This window comes from Myotis lucifugus, unplaced genomic scaffold, assembly GCF_000147115.1.
Source record: "Myotis lucifugus unplaced genomic scaffold, Myoluc2.0 scaffold_3, whole genome shotgun sequence".
NCBI lineage: Eukaryota > Metazoa > Chordata > Mammalia > Chiroptera > Vespertilionidae > Myotis > Myotis lucifugus.
Window position 1 is genome coordinate 30518647 of NW_005871051.1, and position 21483 is coordinate 30540129.

The following is a 21483-nucleotide window of genomic DNA, read 5'->3' on the forward strand; positions in this document are numbered from 1 at the left end:
ACCAAGCTCTGCCTGCCTGAGACAGCTGGCTCCGTCCTCCTGACACCAAGTCTCCCTGCTTCCCTTTCTCCTCCCTGCCCTCCATCTCAGAGGACATGCGTCTCTCTCTGGAACTCATCTCTCCCCTGAGGCCCTGGATTCCCCCTTAACTCCCTGATCATGCTCCTAAAATCCACTGTTCTCCACTGTCAGTTGGCCTCATGGACTAGTTCCCTCCACCCTTCCCATCACTGATGAGGAAGCCTAGCCATGGGTACTGGTCAAAATTGCCATGTACCGTACACTTGACATTTTACTTGTCAAATCCCTTCCCTGTTGGTCTTTTAGACACTCCGTGCTGCAGAGAGAGCTCACGGGCTTGACTGGTTAAATAACTTGCCAGCCAGTTCATTCTGCACATGCCCCTGTGCGATAACCCACCAGTGTCGTGTCAGCATTATCAGCACTTGCAAGTGGCACTGACAGGGCTTTTGAGTCAGGAGAGCCTCTGTGGGCACAGCCACGGTTGTAGCATGGACGTGTGAGAAACCAGACTCAGAGCCAAGGCCTAAGGGCCTCCAGCTGGACTCTAACTATAGGTCACTTACCTTCTAGGACTCAGTTTCCTCCAAATAGACTTGGACTGGATCATTTCTAAGGTTTCTTACAATTCTAACTCCACCAATTCTCCGAAATAAACTTCATGGAGCAAAAGAGAGGAGCTCTCTTGTTACCCTACTGGACACTAAAGCAGATGCCCTTTCTCTCTCCGTCCTCACTCTTTCCCACACGGAGCGTTCTTTAAGGAGATGGTCCCTCTATTCCCGTCACAAGTGGCCACACTGATGCTTTCTTTTGTGGGATGTGGTTTTTTGAGTTAAAGTGTGTTTGATGTGGGTGAGTGCTTTGTCTCAGAAGGCGACTAAGAGACTATTCAAACCTTTGTTTTTAAACCTGCGAATGCTCATCTCCCTGATCCACCCGCCATGGTTTAGCCATAGTGGTGCTTTAAGGCCAGCAGGAGCCAAGCTTATCTCAAGGAACAGCAAGGCGGGCAGCAGCGTGGCGGCGTTGCCATTACCTGTGATGTCTTTAAGGGTCTCTGTGCCTCCAGCCCTTTCTAGAGCCACGGATGAACGCACACAGGACACTAAGTTTCCTACTATGTCATGAAGGGAGGTGAAATTCTCTAGGTTGAAAACATGCATATTGAACGGTTTGCTTGCTATTTCTTTTAAGGCTCCTTCATCTGCATCCTCAACTCCAATTGCAAACACGTTAACGTCAGCAGACTTAAGTTCCGCTGGGGGCAGAGCGAGGCGGTGGTCCGAGTGTCCAACGGTTAACACTACGATAACCTGAGGGACTCCATCCCTGGCCCGGCTTCCAGCAGCCTCAGTGAGGTGGTTCTGTGTTACGTATTCTAATCCTGTTCCGGTCTGATTGCTTCCCTCAATATAAGACAGGTTGGAAATATGAGAGAGAACCTCTTGTGTGGAATGATACGTATTTAACAGGAACTCGGTATGTGGGTTGCCGTTGAACTTGACCAGAGCAAAACGGAAATCATTTTCTCCCACAGCTAAAGATTTTATAACATCATATAGAAACTCTCGAACAAGTTGGAAATGTTCCTTTCCAATGCTCCAAGAGGAATCCACTAGAAATATTATATCGGCAGCGGCACCATTTCTGACATCTTTAAAAAAAGACATTGGTTTAGATTTTTCTCCTGTTCAAGCAGTTACTTCCTATCAGTGCAAAGCCTTCCTAAACTACGTCAGTTTGCACTATGCCCTCACTAAACAATCCACACCTCACTGGCAATGCAGACAGGCAGGCTGACTTACCTGAGGAGTGGGGACCTGGACTCGGACGCAAAGGCTAAGGTGCACCGTCATTGGCCTGAGTTCCCTGCACAATCACTGATTGCACACTGCTCTGGGGCAGGTCCAGGATGGGGGAAAAAATCCCCCAGGTGTCTTTTATCTCAAGCACGATTTTTGTGGCACTTTGAGCCCCAACACCCACTTGACCAGATTGGAAGGATAGCCTATCACAAACGAGCAACCATCATTTTATGAATTCAGTCTTCACTTTTGGGATCTGAAGCAGAGCCCTGATGAGAAGGAACGGTGAAAACGGCTGCCGTCTTACAGTAACTAGCCTCCAATGCTTTGGGTAATCCCAAGAAAAATACACGTAGTAAATAAGTCTTCCTTCAGTGAAGATAACTTGTGTTACTGGAGAGAAAGGCAAAGCCTCATGTTTCTCAGATGGTTTAGCGTGAAGAAAGGGACCTTAACATATTCGTTAGGGCCAGAAAAGCCTTCATGGGTGTTGGAGATAATATCTCTCTCTCAAAGATGAATCCAGTGGGCCCTCATCAGTGGGAGCTGGAGCTGAGGGTGCGGGGACTGCCCTTCTGCAGCCGTGGCCAGGCTGGCTGATCACAGCTGGCTCCTGGTCGCTACTTACCTCGGGCTGATCTGATGCCCAACCAATGGTCCCCTTCCACTGAGGTGGCACCCATTGCCCTCGATCTAACCACTAGCGGTCCGGGCTCTCTCAGCAAAGGAGAGGAGACCCAGTCATCCTCCGAGCTCACAATGCATGAAGCATTTCTCCATTTTCTCAAACTCTGCAAGCAAATTCTTAATTGGGTTCATTAGGATGGATTTTTTAAAATAGTTTGGGGAAACTGGTTTTTAAAAGTTTAGATGATTGTAAATGACAAATGTTTCTGAGTCCAGAACTGCAGAGAGAGGGTACTACTCTCTGTGTTTTGTTTCCAAGGAAAACGATGTTTACTCTCAATGGTTGTCTTCTGGTTTTAAACACTCAGAGACCAACAGGTGCCAGAAACGTGGAAAAGCTGTTCTGATGGTAAAGTATTTGTGACACAAACTTTCTGCTCATGCTCTGTGTAAGAACCAATCACTTTTGAACCAACTTCAAGATATCAAACCCAAGTTCTAGTAAAAGCAAGCCGTCTCTCACTGGGTAGAGTGTCTGAGAAAGTCTGTAAACTAGGTGAACATTCTGCAGTGATCAACCTAGCTGGCTCCTAGAGGAATCTCTAAGCTCTACAGCAAGCTCCTGAGGGCTAAGGTCTGAAATCAGAGAACCCTGCTCCTTTCATAATGGCTTTAAGAGACAGTTCTGGATCTTACCTGCTTGTTGCTGCGCACGAGTTAATGAGAAGCCTGAGAGAAAAAGGCAAAAGATGGCCACCAAGGGCAAATGTCGGTGTTTCCTCATTTTGAGTTTGTCTAAGCACCACGTGTGAACCTGAAAGAGAAAATAGGGCGGAGGAGAATGAGCAGCGTTTGACTCTCAGATTACTACCCAGTGAATTAAGGACTTGTCGCTCTTAAGAAAAATAGTTTTGACTGAATATGTAAATGAGACTCTTTGAATCTAGTGGTTGCATTACTTTGGTCATAGGTAAAAACTGTGCTACTAAACCTTTTTTCCTCTCAAACAGAGGCAGGCAGCAACACGTGTCAGGGTGGAAGAGTCAGGGGTAAGGTGCCCACAGGCTCAGAAGTGGCAGTTTGGGGACACCCAGCTTAACTTTGTGTTTCACATTTAGAGCAAACACCACTCCACCCCCCACCCCACCCCACACTGCCCCCGCCCACACACACACACACACACACACACACACACACACACACACACAGCTTCAGTTAATGGAGGGAACAGATTTCGCCCAGATCATGGCATATGCAAACACAACCACAGCAGCTGGGACCACTTTGAATCTTCCCCTTATTCTCTATTAATATTTATACAAAATCTTAGCTATGGGCATCTCTCCCTGCCCAGGTCTCTATTGGACCCACGTCAGCAGTTTATGGGTGTCTGCCCCTTGGAGTCCACTAACTACAAGTGAGGATCCATGTCCCTTGATGGAGAAGCTCACCACTTCCTTGGGACCGGTTGGAAAGATGGAATGTGTAGCTGACCAAGATTTCTTCAAAGAGGCCAGAACCAATTCTATCATCATCATGAAGTTTCAGGGGCTAGTTCATATCATTGGCTATTCTTTCTGAGCATTAGGAAGTACTTTGGAGTATTGAAAAATGTATAGAGTAGACTACAGTTAGGTGGGAAAAGCCCATTTGGTTGAAGAAACTTAAATCCATTTAATCTAGAGAGATTGGGTTACCACCATAATTGATCCTTCATTGTTAGGGCTTGAAGATTAAAAAGAAGGTCTTGTGAATGAAAAGCATTCAGCTTCAATGTGAATGAAAAACCAAAACCATCTCTCTCAGTTTTCAAGTATATGACAGATTTTTAAATGTGATTCTTTTTCCATTATCTAATCCTAACAGTCCAAATCCTTCTAGATTGCTTTTATATCCCCCTGTCTTAGGAATGGTTTGACTCTTCCTGGGAGAGCTAAGGGGAAACAAGAGCAAATGAGACATGTAGAACAGCTTCTGAAATGTCATCACTATTGACAAAGGGAGGACACTGACGAGACTACACAAGCCTGGGAGAAGTGAGGACAGGATACATCACAAATTGAATGACCTAGACGAAGTGGGTAAATGTCCAGAAACACACAACCTACCAAGACTGAATCACAAAGAAACAGAAAATCTGAATAGACTTAAAATGAGTGAAGAGATTATTTCAGTAATCAAAAACCTCTCAACGAAGAAAAGTCTAGGACCAAATGGCTTCACTGGAGAATTTCCCAAACATTTAAAGAAGAATTAATAATGATCCTTCTCAAACACTTCCAAAAAAAATGAAGAGCAGGAAACACTGTCAAACTCATCCTATGAGGCCAACATTACTCCAACACCAACATCAATCAAAGATATTACAAGAAAAGGAAGCTATAGACCAACATCCCTGATGAGTAGAGATGCAATAATTCTCAACAGAGCACTAGCAAACTGAATTCAACAACACATTAAAAGGGTGATGCATGACCAAGAATTCCTGGAAAGCAAAGAGGGTTCAATACATGAAAATTAATCAATGTAATACACAACATTAACAGAATGAAAGAAAAAAAATACAGAAATATCACATTATAAATTCAGCACCCTTTCATGATAAAAAAAAACACACACACACACTTAAACTAGGAATGGAAGGAAATTACCCTAACATAATAAAGGCCCTATATGAAAAGCCTACTGCTAATATAATACTCAATAGTGAAAAAATATGAAAGCTTTCCTTCTAAGATCAGGAATAAAGCAAGTATGCCCTCTCTCACAACATCTATTAACATAGTATTTGAATTCCTAACCAGAGCAATTAGGCAAGAAATATAAATGGCATGCAAAATAGAAAAGATGAAGTTGAATTGTCTCTATTTGAAGATGACATGATCTCATATGTAGAAAACTAAAAATTACACTCAAAAAATAATAGTTATTAGAACTAATCAACAAATTTAGCAAAGTTACAGCACACAAAATCAACACACAAAAGTTGGTTGCATTTTTATACAATAACAGTGAAGAATCTGAAAAGGAAATTAAGGTGCAAAAATCTCATTTGCAATAGCACTAAAAGAAAGAAAACACTTGGGAATAAACTTAACCAAGAAGGTAATAGACTTGTACACTGAAAACTACTAAACATTGCTTTAAAAAAAGAAAACACAAATAAGTGGAAAGATATCCTGTGTGCATGTATTGGAAGACAGTATTGGTTAAATGACCATACTATTCAAACCAACATACAGATTCAATGTAATCCCTATCGGGATCCCAATGGCATTTTTTGTAGAAATAAAAAAAAATGCTAAAATTCATACACAATTTCAAAAAAAACAACAGAGAACCATAGCAATTTTGAAAAAAAGAAAAAGAAAAAGAAAGCTGGAGGCCTCACATTTCCTGATTTCAAAATATATTAAAAAGCTACAGTAATCAACACAATATGGTACTGGAATAAAGACAGACAATAATCTCAATGGAATAAAACAGAGATCCCAGAAATAAATTCTCACATATACAGTCAAATGATCGTTTATAAGGGTGCCAACGCTACACATGGGCAAAGGATAGTCTCTTCAAGAAATGGTGCTTGGAAAACTGTATAGCCACTTGCAAAAGAATGTAGTGAGACCCTTACCTCACACCATTTATAAAAACTAACTCAAAATGAATCAAAAATCTAAATCCAAGACCGGAAAATATAAAACTCCTAGAAGAAAATCTTCAAAACATTAAATTTGCCAATGATTTTTTAGTTATGACTCCAAAGGTACAGGCAACAAAAGCAAGAATAGACAAATGGACTCAGATCAAACTTTAAAACTTCTGTGCAGAAAAGGAAACAATCAACAGAGTGAAACCCACTGCCTAGCTGGTTAGTATAGTCCTCTGTCTCCATGGAGGGTGACCCAACATTGTATCGTTCACTCTCTAGAAATCCCTCAACAAAGGAAAGCAAATGCAGTCTCCAATTTGTGTGTGTGTTCCAGTAATTGAGGACATATGCTTCAGACCAAGGTAAAAGGACATTGTACATGTGCTTTTCTTGATTCTTTGTGTTGAAATTAAACGTTGGGATTTTTATTCGCAATAAGCATCCTACTGAAAAATGATTTTATGGGGAAATTGTCCACATGATTTAAATTTTACTGGATCCTTTTGGAAATATAGTCTGTCCTTTCCAAAACAACCTATAATATTATAATTGGTCAACAACACTTTAACATGGAACCCACAGATTTCAAAGGATCTGACAGCTCCCCACAAATGTATGCAAAACTGTATGTGTGACAAGGGGTTTCCTGGGGATAGAGTCTAGGTTACATGTGACTCTCCCACTCAAGTGCAAGCACCACTGTGCCAATGAAAGTTTCCATGCTCATCTTCCAGGGGATCCAGCTCAATTGCTTTAAATATCCGATCCAGACACAAGATGCAGGACTCTAAGTAGGATTCCAAAGTAATTCTGTAGTCTGCACTAGAGCTCAGTAAAATCAAAGTCATCCTAGGATGAAAGCTGGAATGTCTTTCTGAGACATTACGTATTTCAACTATTTTCTAGGGAAAATGAGAATTTTAAATTGGTTGAAAATTATATGTAAAGATTTTTATTTCTTAATCTTTAAGACAGCAATCCCCTAAATTAATTGCTTCCTATTGGGACACAGAGTAATGGAATAAATATACAGTGCACAGGATCTGTCTTTTCCAAAATCTATACAGATATTGAAGAGAGGGGAGGGGAGAGGGAGAAGAGAGGAGGGAAGAGGACAAGGAAAGCAAGGGGAGGGGAATGGTGGGGAGGGGAGGGAGGGTGAAGGGAGGGGAGGGGAGAGGAGGGAAGAGAGGGGAGAGAGGGGAGAGAGGGGAGAAGCTCTTCCAACTCTGAAAATGAAGGGCAGGAGAGAAGTTTGTGAGCTAATGAGTTATCCAGGCTCCACTGATGACTAATAACCTCACATGATTTGGTGGAGCTGAATTCCCAGGTGGGAAAAACGCCTTCGGCTCCACACACTTTTCCTGCCATCCCACTTAGGAGCAGCCATGTGGCTCAGGCTTCCTAGCCCAGATGATGAATATTTGTTAATGCTTCTGTTTGCAGTTAAATCTACTCTATTGTTCACCGTGTCATGGAGTCCCAATTTTTTTAAACTGAAGTTCCTCCCAACAAATCTTAGAGAATTTTTTTTCATTTAGATGATTGAAAGATGTCCACATCATCGCCCCAAATGATCCCCTGGCTTTCCCATTTTAATAAGGGAATGAGGCAGTCCCCACCCCGTTATCCTCCTCCAACCCTTCTCCTCCCGCCACACCAGGAAATAGAGCAGTGGGACTTGATACCAACAACCCAATGGCTGCTTACACCTCCCCCTTTCATTGATGGGGAACTAAAATCAGGTGAGACAAAGTGACTCCCCCACAGCCAGGTAGAGCAAACAGGACCAGCATCCTCACCGGAATGAGAACAGAAGCCTGTGTGTCCCAAGCCCCCCAGGAACCCAGGAAGCCCTAAGAGGCTGTGCCAGACTTGGCCCAGATCGAGGGAACTCCCCACGTCTCTTGGGGGAAATAGACTTCTTTGGTGGTGACAGACCACGGAGTCTGTGTCAACAGAACCCGTTTGTTCACTGCTGTCCTTTCAAATACAGAACAAGCCGGCTGCTCGAGACCCTTGGGTTGGGTGGGGCAATGTGCCGCTTTGTGTCAGAGGCTCTGTCCTAAGGCAACAAATTTAATCATAGAACTTCAATGCAGTTTCATTCTTTCTGGCTCGCATTAGTAATTCCTCTTTTTTTTAATCTGTCTCGTTCTCAAAAGCATCTTTTTGCTTTTAGTAGCTGTCCACTCGCAACTTTAAAAGATGCCTCGTATCACAAAGGTGGTTTTGCACGGCCGTTGGACTTGACTTTGTGGTCAGTCATAGTCCAGAGACTTTCCCAGGCTATTTTGCAATTCCGTGGGTTTAGTTTTCATGAAGTTTACTCAAAAGCTTCTCCATTTTCCACGTCTGGAAATCTTTTTTAAGAAAGACACACACATGCACACAAGGAAACAATTTTGAAACCAAGGCTTAAACACATCCAGAGCTCCCATGTGAAGTCATTTATTCGGTCTCCTCCAAGCACTGCCTTTGAAACTAGGCTGGACCTCCTATCAAGTGCTAGGGCTTCGGTTAACTCCTAGCTGTCCGACTGAAATGGGAGCTGCAGAAATAGTCGGAGACCGCTGCGAGAGAGGGGCCATCTGCCCCGAAATGAACAGTCGCATTTCAGTAAACCCGGGGGTCCCGAGCTAGCAGCCCTCCTCCTCTCTCCTTTTCTCACCCTGCTTCCCTGTCCGCCTGAATCCTGCAAAAGGAGTCCCCATTCTTAGCCCCAGAGAGGAAGCTAAGAGGGGTTTATTGGGCCCATCTGTTAGGAGGAGGGTGGACATGATATATTACTGTCATTTGGAAGAGCTTTGGAGGATCCTCAAAAGCAAATGATTGGGAACAGCCCCGAGAAATCCCCTTCAAAGAAACACATCAGAACCTGCACTTCCATCCTATGAAAATTCCCTGGATACGAACCATCAGTGACAAGTTCATATCTGTAAACCGGGATCTACGTGACCCAGGCTCTGACTGTGTTTCCTGGGACAGCAACGTCTTAAGGCTTCCAATCCCCTGTGTGTTGACCCAGCCTCACTGCCCCTTATTGGGGTCCTCGTTAGACACGGAGTGGCTGACTCAGGCCTCCATCTCTTCCTGGCAAAACCAAGTCAAGCAGTTCTGATCGTCAGCTCATGCACTGGAAGAGAGCGGCACAAAACATGCAGGTTGGGGTGTCCCCTCGGAAGCAGCCTCCTCCTGAAGGAGGCCACGTGAGGGTGTGCTGAGCACACGGGGGTTCGCTCCCTTCCCCAGAAAGGCAACTTAGAGACCCTCCAGGGGAACTGCCCACAGAGTTGGAAATTCCTTTGAAGACATAATCCCAGGGTCTGAGGCAATGACCAGCAAGCAGAAAGCTCCATCTCTGCTGTAGTTGGGAAGGCCTGGTGCCCCGATGCAGATGTCAAAACATTTACCCTCTGAAACAGAAGGCCCCGGACAAGGCTTCCCCCACTTACACTGCTAATTACGAACATTGGGCGGAAACTGGCTCAGATTAACGGTGAAGTAGAGAATGCTATAGGAAATGGTGCAAAAACGGCACAAACACCCGTGGCATTCCAGCTCTGTGACACAGGCACTGGTGGCCCCCGGTTAGGGCTCGGTGCGTGTCCCCCTTGCTTTCCTGGCCACAGCCTTCGGGGCTGCAGGCCTCTCCAAACCACAGTGTCCCGTTGTAGAATCATTCAAGGTGGCTAAAATGTTCTCATATTCTAAGGAAAATTAAATATTTTGGTTTGTTTTCTGGTCTGATTCATGATCAAGTCTAAAAGAGAAACTTATTTAAAGTCGAGGCTTTAAAAAATTAAGTGGAAACATCTGATAAGATATCAACTCTGGACTGAGCGTACTGGCTGGAAAAACACTCCTTCGTTGCTGTCTCCCTCAGTAAAGGTCAGTCACGGTCTCCCAGCCTCGCGTAGGTGGAGTGTGAAACAAGGAGAACTGCCGATGCTCACGTCCTTCCATCTGCCCCCCTCGGCTCTGCCCAGTGATGGGCTTCCTGCTGCCCCCACCAGCAACAGAGACACCATCCCCCTCCACCTCAGGACCATCAAGGGCTCAGCTGAGCTGGCTCCAGCCCCAGTGCCGGCACTGGGCTGCCGAATGGACTGATGGAGATTCCAGAAGAGACAAACCAGTTTCCTGGAATGGCTCCCCCAGAGGCCTGAGTCATCTCCAGCTGCCGTGCAGTTTTTAATTTTGAAATGAAACCAGTCCTTCCTTCCAGTAGCCAGTTTTCATGCTCTTGATCCTTGAGAACTGGATGTATAGCACACACGAGGAGGGGGACCACAGAAGCATTTCCTGTTGCACTCTTCCCTGGCCCCTCCTCACTCAAAATGTTTCTCTGCATTTCCCGAGTCTTAGCTTTCGGGAGGACAGCAGGATTGCATTATGCTAGATGCAGCCAGACCCCTTCAAAAGACTAACAATTTGCCTTTGGGAGAGGGTTTGGCAGAACTTTGCGTATTTGTCTTATTATTCTTCTCTCCTTTTTCCTTTCCAGCTTTTTTAACAACAATTACCTCTTTGCTAAGTAAACTTAAAATATGCTACTCCACAGAAAGCGGTGCCTTTCTTCACAGGATGCTCAAGACTATAGCCCTGGGGACTGGGCTCCCTCGCTAGTCCTGGCCCAGCTGTCTGTCCGTGGAACACACTGGGGTGGGAGCACCCAGGAAACGGTGACTTGGCTTTGCTACCAGACCTGTGACCTCAGGCCACGTATTCACCATTTCTTCATCTGAAGTGTCAAGGGTGTGGAGAAAGCATCCACCAAGGTGGCAATTTTCTGATTTTTTAAATATGTTTTATTGATTTTAGAGAGAGAGGAAGGGAGAGGAAGAAAGAGAGACAACGATGGAAGAGAGAAACATCGATGTGCTGCCTCCTGCACGCCCCTACTAGGGATTGAGCCGCAACCCAGGCATGTGCCCTGACTGGGAATCTAACCAGCGACCTTTCAGTGCATGGGATGAAGCTCAACCCACTAAGCCACACCAGGCAGGGCTAATTTCCTGACGTTTTAAATAACCAAATGGAAGTCAAACTTACCAACCAGAGAGAAGGGCCTATGTCTTAGTCATTTTTGTCCCCTCCCTGGACCCCTAAGCTCCCCTATGGAGGGCAACAGGGGTTATTAAACATCAATGAATATGAGCACACAGAAGCCAAATAGTTAGATTTCTTCTCTCTGAGCCAAATTCTGTAACTCAGGACCCAAACAGTGGATGTCTCAGGCTAACAACCAACCCTAAGTCTGAGCATAGGTAATCTATTTTTTATTAACAAACATTTTAAGTGGGACATTCATAATTATAGTTTGTGAGCATTATTCAAACAAGTTGCCTATCAGGGGAGACTAGCAAAGTGCAGGTAATGAGAAATTTGAGTTACTGGATCAGTTCATCTTAACATCCCATCCAGTTCTAAATTTCAAAAATCCTACCCAGATACAGTGAGGCATGAATATGCAAACTTGCTTTGGCTCTGAAACACCTTACTGTTAATTCAAACTTTTCTTAGTAGGTTTGGGAAAACGTTTCCTTAAAAGTTCTTCTTTGGTGAATGCTCTTGTAATGGAATCATCTTAGAGTGAAGAATACCCCATTTCAAGGCATAATTTCACCTCATACCTGAGTTAGAAAAAAAGAAAATCTAAATTTACTTCTACTTCAGATACTGCAGTCACATCTTTTAATTATGTATTGAAACCATCTCTCCGTGGTTCCATAAGTTACCTCCCAGCCCTGTTGAGATATCTACCAACTCTGCAGACCCAGAAACCCCACCCTAAGGACTCCATCACCACTGGGAGGTTTTTCTGGAGCTCTGAGGGTTATTCCGCCCTCTAGAGGAAAGAAGGCCAAACTGCACTTTCAAGAACAGTTCTACTAACTCAAAATTTCATCTCCTTCCCAAAATAGACCTGTGAGACCAGAAGGTATTAAAAGTCATGTTTTCGAGAATTAACGTAAGTAATTTCCGAGGGGAAGCCCTCTTTGTAAATCAGGATGGCGTGTGTGCTCCCTGAGTGTGTTTAGAGGACAATAAGCATCTTTTCTGTGAAAGCAAGAATTATCTCTGGAATGTCTACATCGGAAAGAGAGAAACCATATCTAGAAACATCTCATTCAAAGCTGTCTGATTTAGCAGGAATTTTTCAAGCTTCCTTGCTTTAAAATTTGAAGCACTTAGGGTTTTCATTAGCTTAGCTAGAGCTACTAATAAAAAATGTTTTAAATGTCAGGTCGTGCCTCAGATCGCCCACTATCTCTGTAGGCAGGGGTGTGTTTTACTGCCCACTTTCCACAGCGAAGGCACCATGAGAAGTCTGCTCCCACAGGTCACGATGGGAAAGCTGCCTAGGACACAGTCCCCTTTGGGTGGCTGGGGACATCCTAGTCAACGCCTGATTCTCCTCCAAGAGATAACAAATCCTCAGGTTCCTCCAAAGAGAACAGTGACAGAAACCAGTTTTCAAATAAAACTTTCAGCTGAAGTCATTAACATGCCTACAAGACAGTCTCACGCTACAGACGTGATGTGCCAGTGAATTTTAAATCCTAAATGTGGAATTTCACATAAAAGTGGGGGTGGCGCACACCGCTGTTAAGGGCCACGCTTTATCCCATTGTCTGAACACTGAGCGAGAAGACATAAAGCCCCGATGGCAAAAACTATCCCAGCTTTCACAGGGGAAGGAGACCTGATCTAAAGCTGACTTCAGGCGGTGGCGCCTGTGGCCTCCTAACCCAAAACTCAGGTCAAAGGGGGAGCCTCATATGAGCCACAAATTGATCATGGATTGGTAAGAGGGGTTTCTTGCTACTTTATCATCAGTGATGTGTTAGGTTCTAAGCTACGAGATCACAGAAGACACTATGATGGGAGAAAGAGGTACAGTGAATCCTGAACACTTTGGAAATAAAGGGAGGTGCAGAAAACAGTTCCTACCCAGAAAGATACGTTTCTTCTATCAAAAATGTCCTTAATACCCAAGTTTGAACATTCACCATATCTCTGATCACCTGAGAGCTGCAGGCATGGTAGGGTGGGGTGGGCTGGTAGAGCTGGGGCCCAGGACTAATATTCCAGAGGCTTCTCCAGCCACCTCCCAAGAAGGTGGGGTGGCCACACCCTCCAGGTCCCGACTGGAAAAGGGCAGGACAGCCACACTCCTCCACCCTGCTATGGCATCCTTTCCTGAGTCCTCCCTCTACCCCACGTCCTCCCAATGGTTTTCTCACCGCCGTGAGCAGGCAATGAGACCAGTAAACCCATAATGAAACACCCTTCTCTTAACAAAGAGCATATCCAGACCACATGACCATTCTTAGATCTTGAATTCCCACAAAAGCCCCTCAGCTCCCCACCTCTATGCCTTCACCCTCAGCAACAAGCCTACACAAGAACGAAGCAAAACGTAGGTTCCATATTTCTGGGCCCCCACCCCCCAGAGCTGGCCTGAATGAGGGAAGCCACTCAGGTGATCTGATCACAGAGCCAGTGTCCATCCCTGCGGCCAGCTCACTTGCCCAGCACTTGGTTCTCCATTTATTGGAAGAGCCGTGGGAAGCTTCAACTTCTTTCCCTTTAGTTTTAACAGAAAAGGAGAGGAGGGCATTATCTCCTGGGGGAACGAAGCAGATAACACATTTCCAATCTAGACATAAATTAGCTTGGGGTCCCCCATGGTAGGCCGTCTGCTTTTCTGAAACGGTCATGATTTTACTGCCTTCTCAGCCACTTACTGGCTGTGTGGCCTCAGCAAGGGATTCAGCATCTCAGAGCGCCCCACTCCCTCGAAACCAGGGGACCACGCCCCAGAGGCGCCCACCAAGACCCTCTCCCATTCTCTGTGGCCCAGCAGAGAACCCAGAGGTTTCAATGACGTCCAACAGCCACGGGTTCTCAGTCTAATGCTGGTTAGAAACACAAAATACCTGATTTTAAAGCCATCTCTGTTCAAGGTTTCACAATGGGTGGGCCCCTGGGAGGTTGGGGGATCCCAGGCAGAGAATAACTCTCCACATGCGCTCTGAGCACCCTTGCAGCCCTAAGATCCCACAGCTCTCGAGGTGCTGCCTGGCCTGGGGCACCACCCCTGCATTCAGAGCAGTTTCTTCTTGGGGTTCAGAGCAGCCTCTAAGTCTGCTCCTTGGGTGGCTGGGAAGTGCTGATTTTTTTTTTTTTTTTTGCATTCCCCAATACTCCATGAGGCCCTTCCCAGGGCCCCACCCCCGCCTCACTCCACACTGATTTCCTAACACAGTGAGCCCTTGAAACAGGTCCCCAAAGCAGGCTGGCAACTGTCAGGGAACACTTTCCATCCTGGGGGAGAGGACCGAGCCCCACCCTCCGGCCAGGGAACAGGCCTGGGCCTCCAGCCTGGCACCCGCCCCCCATCTGGGCAGCACAGGCCGGCCCGTGGCCCCGGGGGCCCTGCCTTATCCACTGGGCATGCCGCCCAAACACCCAATGCCTTCTCCCCGCCTGACCCTGCAGCTCCTTTGAGCAACCGCAGAGGACAAAGGCTTCACCAGAGCTCCTGAGAAGATGAAGCCCCGGTGATAAGGGCTGACTCTTGACTTGGCCCTGTTCCTGGACTCCAACGTCTCCAGAGTCCCCTCAGAGGACACAGCTGTGCTCCACCAGCCCAGCCCCTGTGAGGACCGGGCAGAACCCCCGCCTGAGGCACCCGGGAGGGCTCAGAGAGGCCTCCCCAAGGAGCAGCCCAGCAGGTAGCTCCTGAGTTCTCCCAAAGAAGACACTCCTGCTAACAAACAGATTCCCACCGAGTTTCAGGAGAAGACCACGGCCAATAAACGCCTTGTGAGCCCAGACACACGGCTGCTGGAGGGCACAGGCGGAGACAGAGACCCCAGGGCCCCGCAGCCCAGCCCAGGTACCCCCACTGGCAGCCCACGCCTCCACTGAGTTAGAGAAGCCCAGTGGCCACAAACCGAGAAACAAAAATCAGCTGAATCCTCCAGAAACCTGCAACTTATAAAGAAATCGCGACTCTAAGGAGCGACCCTGAGACCACCTGGACATGGTCACCAGCTCCTAAGAGATCCCTTCTTCCCACAGACTCGAGACCACAGAGGGGAGGTGGCACTTACCCTGAGAACCCTGGAGAGGTGATGTCCCTGGGCTTCTGTGCTCAGCTCTGTTGGGCCTGGCGCATGTTCTGCCCACTCCCGGAGGCTCCCGTCCTTTCTGCAGGAGGAGCACTCCCCGCGGTCCCTGCAGGAGGCTGGAGCACAGAGGACTGAGCGCCTTTGGTGGAAGATCGAGCTGCAACTGGCCCGGGTCCAGGGGTACAGTCAGGGCTTCCTCCAGCTCCTCCCCTCCTCCTCCCTTCCCCACCCCTCTCTCCCCCTCCCCACCGCAGGCCTGCCCCACACTGTAAATGAAAACCAGACTCCCTCTGTTGCTCCTGGCCCACTGCGGGCTGATGTCACCCTCTGAATACCGTCTTCACCCTACAGCGTTCAGCTGGGCTCCTGCAAGCCCTGACTCTTGAAAGAGAAATTCACCACTTCGACTGGTCACCTTTTGGGCCCGGCCCCCAGTGGCAAAGAGAATGAATTTTAGAATTTTTTCTTGGGTATCCATGGTTTTCCTGCAATGTTTTCCAACACCATCGGAAAGGAAAACAGGAAATACAGTCGCCCCCTCCACCCTCACCAGGCCCGCCCGCTTCTTCTTGAAGTTTCTGAATTGAGACTTCTCCTAATAACCTCCCCTTTCAAAGAGTACGACCAGCAATGAGAATCACCCGGTTTTCTGGTTTTCTGCTAACCGGAGCTCTGTCTGCCAGTGAAAAGGCAAGAAAAGGAGGCTGCATCTTTTTTTACAGCTCAGTATATAATGATTCTGATTGTGAGGGTTAGGACCCCATTCTCCTCTTGCTCAGAGTTTCAAGAAGGTTCTTGAGAAAGAACTCGCGTTTCCACGGGGCTTTGCCCAGTTCACAACACTTGATATAGAGCCTTTCTTTTACCTCAAACATCAGCACCCCAAGCGCCTTGCAATGGATGGATACATGCCATTGTTTGCTTGGTCAGATTATGGTCCCATTTTACAGATGAGCAAAACCCTGGGTTAAGTAGCAGAGCTCAGAATTGAATTCTGGCCTCGGACAGTCCAAACTTTCTCACTGCTCTCCTGTCACGTGACACCTATGACAAGTCAGTTAACGTGAAGGATTAAGAGACACCCGAAGGATATTTTGGCTTTGAGATCCTTCCAAAGCCAAGTTTGAGGAGTAAGGACATCGGGAACTTCTTTTCACGGATTATCTCCTTCAAGTTCAGGGAGCAAGGGAGACAGTACCAGAGAGACCATGCCCACTCCCCCCTGCAGCCCCAGGGCACCCTACGGTTCAGCTCAGAGAATGTTGGGCTAAGGGACAGGGATGGACACCTGGATTGTGGCGATTCCCTGCTCGTCATCTGTAGATGAAAAGAAAATGAGCAGAGACTCTGAGTAGGAACCACACTGCCTATGTGATGTGAGGAAAGACGACATTTAAAATAAATGAGAGCCCACCCAAGCCAGTGTGGCTCAGTGGATAGAGCATTGGCCTGCAGATTAAGGGTCCTGGGTTCTGTTCCGGTGAAGGGCATGTACCTCGGTTGCAGGCTCCTCCCCGGCCCAGGCCCTGGTCAGGACAGGTGCAGGAGGCAACCAATCGATGTGTTTCTCTCACATCAATATTTCTCTCTGTCTTTCCCTCTCTCTTCCACTCTCTCTAAAAATCAATGGAAAAATATCCCCGGGTGAGGATTAAAAAATTAAAATAAAATAAAATAACTGAGAGCCCTGGCCGGATACTACGCTGAGTGAAATAAGTCATACAGAGAGCCCTGGCTGTGTCCTGTGTACCAAGAGGTTGCTGGTTCGATTCCCAATCAGGGCACATGCCCAGGTTGCGGGCTTGATCGGGCAGGGGGCATGCAAGAGGCAGCCGATGGATGTTTCTCTTTCTGTTTCCCTCTCCCTTCCTCACTCTCTAAAAATCAATTACAATATTTTTTTTAATAGCTGAGAATATACCTCCCTTGGTATTAGGAGAACAAGATTTAAAGAAGCCCGACTCTCTAACATTTAACTGTAACTGATGACGTAGGCCCTCTCCAGCACTGCCCCTGGCGCCAGGAACCTCGGAGGCTGGTGGCAGTTGGTGGCAAGCCTCCAGCATCCTCCCTGGTGCTCACTGAAGAGAGCATTTTGGTTGCTATGGTTTTCCCTCTCGTTACTGAGATTTGGGATCCTCACTGGACTGTCCCATCCTCTCTGCCATCTGGTCCCAGGGGAAGCCATCTCAGATGTCAGCGCAGGGTCTACTTGGCCACCTGGGGGCCTCGTCAGCCACCATCTCTCCCTCAGTCTCCCCCTCGGTGTTGGGTTGAACAGGTCCTGATGCCCCTCTCGTTTCCTCCTGCACCATTGGCAAGTTCCACTCCCGTCTCCCAAGCTCCCGGTGCAGGCCCGGGAAGAGGGGTTGGGGGGCTCCCTTAGACACACTGCTGGGACATGGGGACGGTGGACAGAGGTGCTGGCGATTTTTCTGCTACTCTGGCTGGTCTTTTTGCTGCTGAAAAACTCAATGAGAACCCCTCCCAGACCCCCTCCGGGCTGGGAGCACCCACTCTAGCAGCCACTGTGGGTGTCGGCAGCTAAGGGCTCACAACGGCACCCTTTGGGGAAAATTCCCGTTGGCCCTGGGAGCTGCCTCTCCTGGGGACCTTGGGATGAGTGTAGAAGGCGGAATTCTAAGGGAGGCTCCAGCTCCCCGTGCTGCGGGGCGTGGAGAGGGGCAGCTGGGCTCAGAACCCAGAGCCCCTTCCCTGGCTCCGGAGAGCTGAAGGGAAGCTGTGAACGGAGGAGCAGCAGCCAGACTCCACACTCCAGCTGAGGACACCACCCCTATCCTGGATTGCAGCCCTGCATACAGGCCCGGGCACAGGCTCCCCAGTGCAGCCCCTGGGGAGGCGGGGAGGGCTGGCCTGGAGAGCGCCCACCCCAGAGCCCACGGCCAGGGCCTGCATCTGCCGTCATGGTCATAGACATCTTGTTGTGAGGCTGGAGGATCATCTTACTGGAGGGGGTTTGTGAGATTCCAAAGTCAGTTTAAAGTGACACGCTCCAAGGAGGCAGCGCTGCTATTTCAAGAGATGGAGTGTGAGCACAACCAAGGAGGAGCCGAGCTTCCCACTGACCCCGCAGCTGCAGGGCAGCTGGGACTCGTCCATCCGTCCCTGGGCCCGTTCTCAGCCTCCTAAAGTGGCACAGGGCACAGCGGAAACCAGGCCCTCGTGCCTTCTTGCCACTAGTGAACCACAGGTCTTGGGCAAATCTGCTTTCTGGGCCCAGTTTCCTCATCTGCAGAACCCATGGTAGCGTCACGACAATGTCAGGACCGGTCCAGCACTGACCCCCGGGGGTCAGGCTGTATCAGTTATATGTGCCTCTGCCTGACCTCCAGCCCCAGGCTGCAGGCTCTGAATGTCCACCCAGCCGAGCCCCAGGGCTGAGGATGAGAGCCTGTGGTGGGCTCACGGCCCTGCCCTGCGCCTACACGGGGTCCATGTATTCTGCTGCGCTCCTTCCACTGGGCTCTCTACTGCTCAAATAATGCTGCTGCGGCAATTTTCTGAGAGTCTGCAGCTCAATGACATTTCCCCTCCAATCGCCAAAGCACAGCCAGCTATGAAGGGAAATACAGTGCCCTTGGGGGACATCTGCTATGGCATTTGTCTAGACGGCACTTCCCTTGGTTTGGGAAAAGCCCTTCCCCTAATTTCATCATGTGCTTCAAAAAGGAGCTGCCAGCTTCCTGCAGAGCCTCCGGCACCACCCCCACTGCTGGATCCGGGGTAGGCACGGGACACGCATGACGCCGGCCGACCCCTACCCCAACGTCTCCAGCTCACGCCCACAGCCCGCTGATGTTGGGACTCCCTGATATGACCCCAGGAGCTGCCATATTTGCAGCCACATGAGGGAAACCAGAGGAGAGAAGGTGACCGTGTACCATGGATCCTGCTTCCAGACAGCTAAGACCCAGCCCACCCACAGTCTGGTCCCACCCACCCATCTCAACTCTCCCTTTGATTACAAGAGCCAACAATTGTTCTTTTTTTACACTAATTTGAATGAGGTTCCCCAGGCTTGCCACCAAAGCAGCCCTGCCTGGTGCCTTTATAACAACTGTTCACGGGGCAGCTGGCCACCTTCGGGCCAGCAGATCGTCAGGCTGTGGCAATAATCAGCGCTGCGACTCCATGGTCATTCCCGCTGTTGTGAACATCTTCATCTGGATTTTCTTTTATTTTTCTTAAACTATTTTTCTAATCAAAGAGACGGGAAGTGAGGTTCTTGTCACTGAGTGGCACGTGAACACAGACTGAAATGGAAACAGAGACATTCAATGGCTTGGCTGAGGCATCCACCAGCGAGATGTGGGGGAGGGTTTAGCCCTGACGCTTTGACTCTAAGAGCTTCGGAGACACCCGTGTAACAATATACATTCTCGCAAAGGAATGCCAAACAAGAGGAATTTTGTAATTACCTTGAATCAGTAACTTGTGGGGAACACGCAAGCCCCTTCACTTGGGGAAATGAGAAGATTGCTTTCAGTAGAAGTATTATGCCAGCTCTGAGCTGGCTCTCGGAAAATTTGTGTAAAAGTGCCCAGTTAAAAATATAGCATACTTCCCAGAATTTTGTGAGCTATAAAGCATGCTCAGCTGATTAATTTTAAGGGTGGCAAACCCAAATGTGAGATGGTCCAAGAAACTGTTTGCAGTTGATTGGAATTCAAAAATTTTAGCACGGAGATATTTGGTTTTACAATTACCAAGCTACACCAAAGTTCCAATTTGACTCATTTTCTTTTTGATACATAAATTCCATTTGTAAAGGATGGGTGGATTGGTTCTTTCTTGAACAACCTTAGCCTCAGGATTGATTTTTCTCTCCGGCATAAAATCAAAAACGTCTACTCCTTTTAGCTTCACTGTCACCCTCTGCTCCTTCGTTTATTTAGCCAACGTGTACTGAGGGGCTATTGTGTGAAAAGGCTGCTCTTGGAGGTGGAGGTGATGCCCAGAGGAATCAGAGTGGAGACTTCCCTCCCTCCAGGGTGGGACCTCCCATTCCAGCCAAGACCTAGGGGCAAAGAAGAGGCCTGGGGACACACGGAGTAAATGCTGGAGGAGGCCAGGAGAGGGCGCCCTCACTTCCACCTGGGAGAACCCAGGTGTTCTGGGAGCTGTGACCTTTGGCTGAGGGACTTGAAAACTAGACATTTAAGATGCAGAGGCAGGTCACTCAGGAACAGGAGGTTCCCTTTAATTTTTTGAGAGTGAGCTGAGACAGACGCACAAGGATGCATTGGGAATCTGAGTCGGGAGGACGCAGGCCCCTAGATCCTGCCCGTGCACATCACGCCTCCTCACCCCAAGAGGCATCAGGAGGTTAGTTGTGAGAGCAGGAAGGATGGAGAGCTTGTGGTGGGCTCGCTCTGCACTTTAGGGACTCACCCTTGCCCTATCAGAATAAAGGAAGGGTGAGTCCCTAAAGTGACAACTGAAGGAGTGGACATGTTAGTAAAGTCTCTACATGTCCCCGGCAAGCCCCTTAGCCCGTCAGTCTCCGTGGCAAGCCGCGGTCACCACACACTCTCTGGCTCAGTGTCCTAGAACTGCTATACCAAAGTGCCACAATGGGAGGACTCCAACAACAGAGGTTCCGTCTCAGTTCTAGAGGCTGGAAGTCCAAAATCAAGATGTTGACAGGGACACCCTCCCTCCAAAGCTTTTAGGAAAGGGCCTTCCTTCCTTCGTCCAGCTCAGGTGGCTCCTGGTGTCCCGTGGTTTGTGGCAGAGTCACTCCAGTCTCTGCCTCTGTCGTCACATGGCATTCTCCCTGTGTGTCTCTGTCTTCTTTTAAATGTGTGTTTTTATTGATTTCAGAAAGGAAGGGAGAGGGAGATAGAAACATCTATGATGAGAGAGAATCATTGATCGGCTGCTTCCTGCACGCTCCCTACTGGGGATCGAGCCTGCCCTGCCATGTGCCCTGACTGAGAATCGAACCGTGACCTCCTGCTTCATGGGTCGACGCTCACCACTGAGCCACGCCGGCCAGGCTCTGTCTTTTTTCAAGACAGCAGTCATATTGAATAAGGGTTCGTGCTACCCCTGTGTGACCTCCTCTGAACTAATTACATCTGACACAACCCTATTTCCAAATAAGGTCACCGTCAGAGTATGGACAGAAAAGGGCCACATACTAACCCTGACAAGCTCAGGGAAGGCCTGTGTGGCGGACTTCCTGAAGTCACCACACAGGAAATTAAAA

General features: G+C 48.0%; 1 protein-coding gene across 1 annotated transcript in view; it reads right to left on the reverse strand.

Moving 5' to 3' along the window:
- COL6A3 (collagen type VI alpha 3 chain) overlaps window positions 1-15457 on the reverse strand; it is a 74261-nt gene extending 58804 nt beyond the window's left edge. The window contains exons 1-3 of the mRNA XM_023759210.1: window positions 15234-15457; window positions 3153-3270; window positions 1061-1678 (exon numbers count right to left, since the gene is read on the reverse strand). Coding sequence (XP_023614978.1) covers window positions 1061-1678; window positions 3153-3240 — 706 coding nt within the window. The 5' untranslated portion in view covers window positions 3241-3270; window positions 15234-15457. The remainder of the gene's footprint in view (window positions 1-1060; window positions 1679-3152; window positions 3271-15233) is intronic.
- Between the last annotated feature and the right edge of the window lie 6026 nt (window positions 15458-21483).